At 65.3% G+C, this 6,000-nt stretch overlaps 1 protein-coding gene across 3 annotated transcripts in view; it reads left to right on the top strand.

The window, feature by feature from the left end:
- The first annotated feature begins 1,194 nt into the window (after positions 1-1,194).
- Positions 1,195-6,000, top strand: part of Lama5 (laminin subunit alpha 5) — a 42,774-nt gene continuing 37,968 nt past the window's right edge. For all 3 annotated transcript variants that reach the window (XM_027954177.2, XM_071609065.1, XM_071609066.1), the window contains exons 1-2: positions 1,195-1,560; positions 5,179-5,331. In XM_027954177.2, coding sequence (XP_027809978.2) covers positions 1,255-1,560; positions 5,179-5,331 — 459 coding nt within the window. In that variant the 5' untranslated portion in view covers positions 1,195-1,254. The remainder of the gene's footprint in view (positions 1,561-5,178; positions 5,332-6,000) is intronic.

The raw sequence follows: 6,000 nt of genomic DNA, 5'->3' as shown, positions 1-6,000 counted from the left end.
GAACTAACAGGTTAGGGAGGAGCCAGTAGGGAAAGCGGAAGGCTCCCCGCAGCCTGTGTCCAAGCTGTGTCCACACAGCTCCTGGGGATTTGAGATTTGTAGGTGGCCAAGGGTGGCCAGGACACTGTGGATGGTGGTACAACCTTCCGATAGAGCTGCCAGCTCAGGATTCCCACCAGGACATGCTGACCAGCACCCCACAAATTCAGCAGCGCCCCGAGATGGTCCAGGGAGCCTTCAGCCCAAGAGAGGCCAGGGCCAGCTGGCCTGGCTCAGAGACCGGGAGCTGCCAGCCCAGCAGCTGCATCCCCACCCCCACCCCCTGAGGGCTTCCCTCAAGGCCAGTTTGGCCCAGGAACCCAAGGGGAGGAGACCCAGTAGCTGCAGCCACCCCAAAGCAGAAACCGGAACACAGCCCTGAGATCTTTGCCTAGTGTCCTTCAGCTGCAGGCATGAGCAGGGGAGTGGCCCTGAGCATGGGTCCAGGGTCCCCCGGAGAACGGGAATCCAGGGTGCCGGGAAGCACAGGTGCTCACAGGCACCCAGCCACACTCAATAGAGAGCCCGTGTTAGCATCCCCGGTCCACTTCCTCCCTCCCCATTCCCCTACTGGAGTATGGGACAGGCAGAAGCCGGGGGCTTACTCTAGACTGGCTGCCCCAGGAAGCAAGGGGGTTTCCAACTGGACTCTCACTGTCCCCCTGCAGATGAGGATCCTTCCAGGGCACCCACCCTTGGCCCCTCACAGGTAGCAGAATGCACCTTCCCGGCACACGCGCAGAATGGGGCGACTCGGCAGGGCAAGGGCAGCACGCAAGTTCTCAGGAGCCCCTCAGGTGACTGAAGTTAGGGAAACAAAGGGGGGATGCTGGACGGGGAGAGGCAGGCCCCTGCGCGTTGTGGTTGGGGCACCCCAGGAGGGTCCCATCTGGGGTCCGGAACCACGGCCTCGGGGAGCAGGGAGGCGCTGCGGCACCAGATCCTAGGGCCTGGACCCCGGCCAGCAGGTGCCCCTTCCGGTAGGCCGGCAGGGCCGGGGTCTGAAGGGTTAAGGCCGCCCGGCGCCCCTCCCCCTGCCCCCTCTCCCCCCCAGCCCTCTCCCGGGGGCACCGGGCTCGGGCTCCCGGGCGGGCCGGGGCGGGGCCTGACGTCTGCGGGCGGAGCGAGCCGGGCCGGCCACCGCGCTTCAGACCCGCCGGGCTCCCGCCGGGTGCGCTGTCCCTGGAGCACCGAGGCACTGTCCGGAGCCGGAAGATGGCTCCGCGGGACGCACGGCTCCGCACCCGGAGCGCACTGGGCGCAGGCGGCCCCCGGGGTCCCACGCCACTGCTGCTGGCCGGATTGGTGCTGCTGGGCGCGGCGCGGGCACGGGCCCCAGAGGACGGCGACTTCAGCCTGCACCCGCCCTACTTCAACCTGGCCGAGGGCGCCCGTATCTCCGCGTCCGCGACCTGCGGCGAGGAGGCCCCGGCGCGCGGCCCCCCGCGCCCCACCGAGGATCTCTACTGCAAGCTCGTGGGGGGCCCCGTGGCCGGCGGGGACCCCAACCAGACCATCCAAGTGAGCGCGGGGCGGGGGAGTAGGGGACACCGTCCCGAGGCTTTCGGGACCAGGGCGCACCGGGCTTGGATCCGGAACTCAGCCCGACTCCTTGGGGAGCGCCATGGGCGGGGAAGAGTCCAGGTACCGACTCTCCCGCCGACTCCCTGGCTTAGCATCTCGGGGGACCGAGAGAGACCCCAACCCGGCCACTCAGGCTCGGACGGGAAACCGCGTCCCTCCGGAAGGACCCATGAAGTGTCCTTGTGAACTTGGGGGCTGCGGGGGACGTTCAGTTCGGTGGCGGTGAGCCGGGAGGGAGGGTGCTGGTGCCTAGTCCCTGGCAGCCCTAAGTCCGGGATCCCGGCGAGGGCGGGACTTGGCCTCGGCGCTGGCTGCCTGTGGGGAGGGGGCGGGCGGCTCCGCCTTCCCCCGGGACAGGCTGGAACCTGCTGGCCTCCGGATGGGGACGGGATGAAGGCGGGAGGGGCCAGGGGCCCTGCTCAAGTGTTGGGGCCCTCATTGCCATCATCCTAGGGTTGAAGCCTCCCCTGCCCTCCCCCGCGGTGGGCAGAGGACCTGGGTGGGACATCCAGGTCAGGGAAGGCAAGAGCCCAAGCTTTCACTGGGAGTGGAACACCTGTGGGCAATGCTCTGAGCCTTGCTGCCCAGCAGGCGGTGGGTCAATCCCTGAAGAGCTCTGGAGGTTTTTCCCCAGGTGGTGAGCCTTTGGTGGGTCCAGTTTCTGGCCCTGTGGTTGGACCCCAGCCAGGACAGTAGGGTCGAACAGGTCTTCTGGATTTAGGTTGGGGCTGGGTCAGCCTAGGGGACAGGCAAAGTCTGCTCCAGGAACTCTTTGATAGCCCACCCTGAGTCAAATTCCAGGTGCAACCTTAGCCTCTTCCAGGGACCCTGGTCCACCCTTCTGGAAGGAGATGACCAGGGGTCCCACCCTTGGGGAGGAAGGCGCTGAGAGGTGGCCAGCCCCCTGTGCCCCTGGGCCCACATGCATTCTCTTCAAGCCCAACACAGCTCTAGGCGTTGGAGGGTGGAGTCCACCCTTCAGGTGGGGAAACTGAGGCCTGGAAGGGTGTAGTCACCTGCCTGAAGCCCCAAAGCCAGAACTGGGTCAGCTGCAGAGAGCCACAGTAAGCCTTCTGCCTGGGTTCCCATACTGCATCTGGTTGACATCAAGGGTGCGGGTGTCAAGATAGAGAGCCTGCGGGTCCCTCCGGACCTGCCCCAGGGGCCTGGCCAAGCTCCCCAGGACTCTCCTCTGCTCAGCTGGGAGTTTGCACTGTACCAGGGAGGGCCCAGTCACTTCCAGATCCCAGACCACTGCCCTACTGCCAGCAGTGCTGCCTGGCTGGGGACCCCTGCTTGTATGTGTCCCCTCATGGCTGCTATCACCTCTGCCTAGTGCTTAGGCCTAGTCCTCTGGGGTCAAGGCCCCTCCCCCGCCTCTCCTCAGCTGTGTTTCCTCCGAGATTCGGTTCCTAGTTGGTGGGTGACGCACACCTTGCCTGAGGCTGGGAGCCTGGCCTAGAGCCTGGAAGACAGGCGCACAGTGACCACTCGACAAACCTGGGTCTGGCTTTCTGTGATGGCATGGGCTGTGCCTCACCCGTGCATGGCACGCAGAGGCGTGTGCAACACTGGGCCATTAGTGACCCTGCTCCAAGGTTACGTGGCTGACAGGACCACTGTGACCTCGGAAACCTTCTTTTCTGAGCTCAAAGGCCTCAGATTCCCTGCCTCGGATGGGTCAGTGATGGGCCTTGCCCACAGCACCTGGCTGGGTGCTCTAGGCAGGTGGGCATAGGTGTGGAGGACAGGAAGCCACAGCTGCTCTTCCATCCTATGAGCAGAGCCTGCCCCAGTGTGGGGTGGCAGTCCCGTGGTGGCAGGGATGGTGGAGGAGATGGGACATACGGAGGCTTGGGGCATCTCACCTGGGAGCCTGGGTGCATCCTGCTGGGCCTCTGGACAAGGCAATGAGTGGGCAGCAGGGACTTCCACCTTCTCTCTCTCAGGTAGGCATCCGAGGAGCCCAGGCTGGCCTGGGGCCAGACTAGAGGTGACTCACTGGAAGGGGAAGTCCTTATCAGTGTCTTGCTGTTTCCTAGCTCTGTTCCCAGCAGGACCCTCTGCTGCGGCAGAGGGCTCAGGGAGCCTGTTTCCCAGCTCTGTCCACTGTGAGCCAACCCAACAAAGAGGCCATCAGGGAGGCCCTGGCTACTACCTGGAGCTCCTGCTGTGGATTGCTGCTGAGTGGGACCAGGGCCATCTCTCCCTGGCCCTCCAGACCACCTCTGCTGCTGGCAGGGCTGAGCATGTGCTTCCTGGGCTCCTGGAAGACCCTAACCTTTGACCCTGGGCCCAGCCTCCCTGGGTCAGCCAGCTCGGCTGCATGGTGCTCCCAGGGAGGCCCTGGGCCCTTTGCTCAGCCCTGGCTCAGCAGGCCAGGGAGCCCTGGGTTCCAGTTTGGGGTCACCGTTTAAGCTTGGTGGTGTGGCTCATGCAGGCCCCCACTGCCCTAGCTCCTCCGTGTGGCTGCTCTCGGGGGTGGACTGGGCCGTGGCAAGGAGTGAGGTCCAGAACTCTGGGCCTCAAGGGAAGTAAGGCCTCCAGTGGGGACTAGCCAGAGAAGTCGCAGGGTGGAGTAAAGCAGTGAAGCCTGGCAGGGTGTGGGTCAGCACCTGGGTGGTCCGGAGTGCAGGCCCGTCTCCAGCAGGGTTAGTCTGCCCACCTCCCTCAGCCCCAGCCTGGAGCCTGGGAGGACAGCCACCCAGTTTCCCAGGCTGGGCCTCAGTCAGTGTGAGTCTCCAGGGCTGCCTTTGTGTGCAGAGGGACAGCAGGTCTGGTTTCCTTGTGGGGGTGGGTTCCACTGGCCTGCAGCCAGGGCCCTGCCCCTCCCCCACCAGGGACAGCAGGACAGGCTCCTAGTGGAGCTTCCTCCTCGTCCCCCAGCAGGTGGTTAGACCATGACAGGAACAGTTGCCAGCCCTGAATGTGATCTGTTAATCCTTGTTCAGCCAGAGGCAGGTGCAGCGTCCTCCCCACTCTGCAGATGGGGACACTGAGGCTCCATGGTGTGGTCGCCATGACTTACTTGGCCCTGTCCCAAGCTGGAGGCCCAGGCTTCACCTGCCGTGGCGCCCACACCTGCCCTCTGAGCCTGCCTCCCAGGCTGCCCCTGGCTGGAGGAGGACCCTAGTCCAGAGGGCTCTGTGTGAGAGTTGGGCAGGGGCGTGGGAGACAGGTTGGTGGAGCCAGCGCCTCTCTCCCACCCTCCTGGCCACCAGACGCCCTCCCCGACAGGTGAACTTTCTGTCTGTGGCTCTTCCCCCACTGACCCTGCCCAGGCCCTCTGGCAGGGTGCAATGGGCAGGCCACCTGCCTGCAATCGTCCCCTGGAGGTCTTCTGTGGTGCTGCCTCCTCAGCCCCAGCCTCGCCTCCCCCCTGAGCCCTGCCCCTGCCCCTGGTCTTCCTGTGACCATCTCATGTGAACCGCAGCCTTTAACCGGAAAGTGGCCGCACTCCCTGGCCCTGGGGACAGGTCTGGAGGTTGGGGGTGGAGCTGCTGTGATGGGACCCCGGGACCCTCTCCTGGCCGTCTGACCCTCCTCTCCCTGTAGGGCCAGTACTGTGACATCTGCACAGCTGCCCAGAGCAACAAGGCACATCCTGTGAGCAATGCCATTGACGGCACCGAGCGCTGGTGGCAGAGCCCGCCGCTGTCCCGCGGCCTGGAGTACAACGAGGTCAACGTCACCCTGGACCTGGGCCAGGTAGGTCCCTCTGGGCCTGTGCGGCTCCCACCCTGCTCCTCTGCCACAGGCTTACCTGGGGCACTGACAGTGAGGAAATGGTCCCAGGGCTGGTGGCCAGGCCCAGACAGGCCTGCGGGGGGAGGCCAGCACCTGTGAAGGCAGCAGCGCACCTTGGTTTTCTCAGTGTCCCTGGACACAGGGAAGGAAGGGCCAGTGGGGGAGGTGTGTGGCAGGGGCGGGCAGAAGTGCTCGGGCCTGGTCCCCTGGTGCTCTGGGCACCCTGGTGTTTACTCTGAGGAATTCCTGGCGGCCGTGGGAGGGGCTGCAGGAATGCCAGAGGCCGGGCTGAGGTGGACATTCCTGGAATACCTGTGCCCTGGCCTGGTGGCCTGAGGGTAGGTGGGCGCACACAGGCCTCTAGTTCCCATCCATCCTTAGCCCCAGGCCCCGTGCAGGCAGGTGGGTGGGGCCTGGTGCTCCTTGGAGATGAGTCAGCCCCATAAGGGGGACAGGGCCTGGGACCTTGAGAGGCTCCCTGGCTGACGCACATTGTGTCCTCCCCTAGCCCTGGGGTCCTGGCCTGTGACATGGGCCAGCAGCACTGTTCTTCCCTGGGCGTAGGAGTGAGGAGGTGGTGCCAGAGCCCGCAGACCTACCCTGCATGCCCAGAGCCTGTGTCCTGGCCTG

This window comes from Marmota flaviventris, chromosome 2, assembly GCF_047511675.1.
Source record: "Marmota flaviventris isolate mMarFla1 chromosome 2, mMarFla1.hap1, whole genome shotgun sequence".
Lineage (NCBI taxonomy): Eukaryota > Metazoa > Chordata > Mammalia > Rodentia > Sciuridae > Marmota > Marmota flaviventris.
This window is presented reverse-complemented; position numbering and strand designations above follow the sequence as displayed.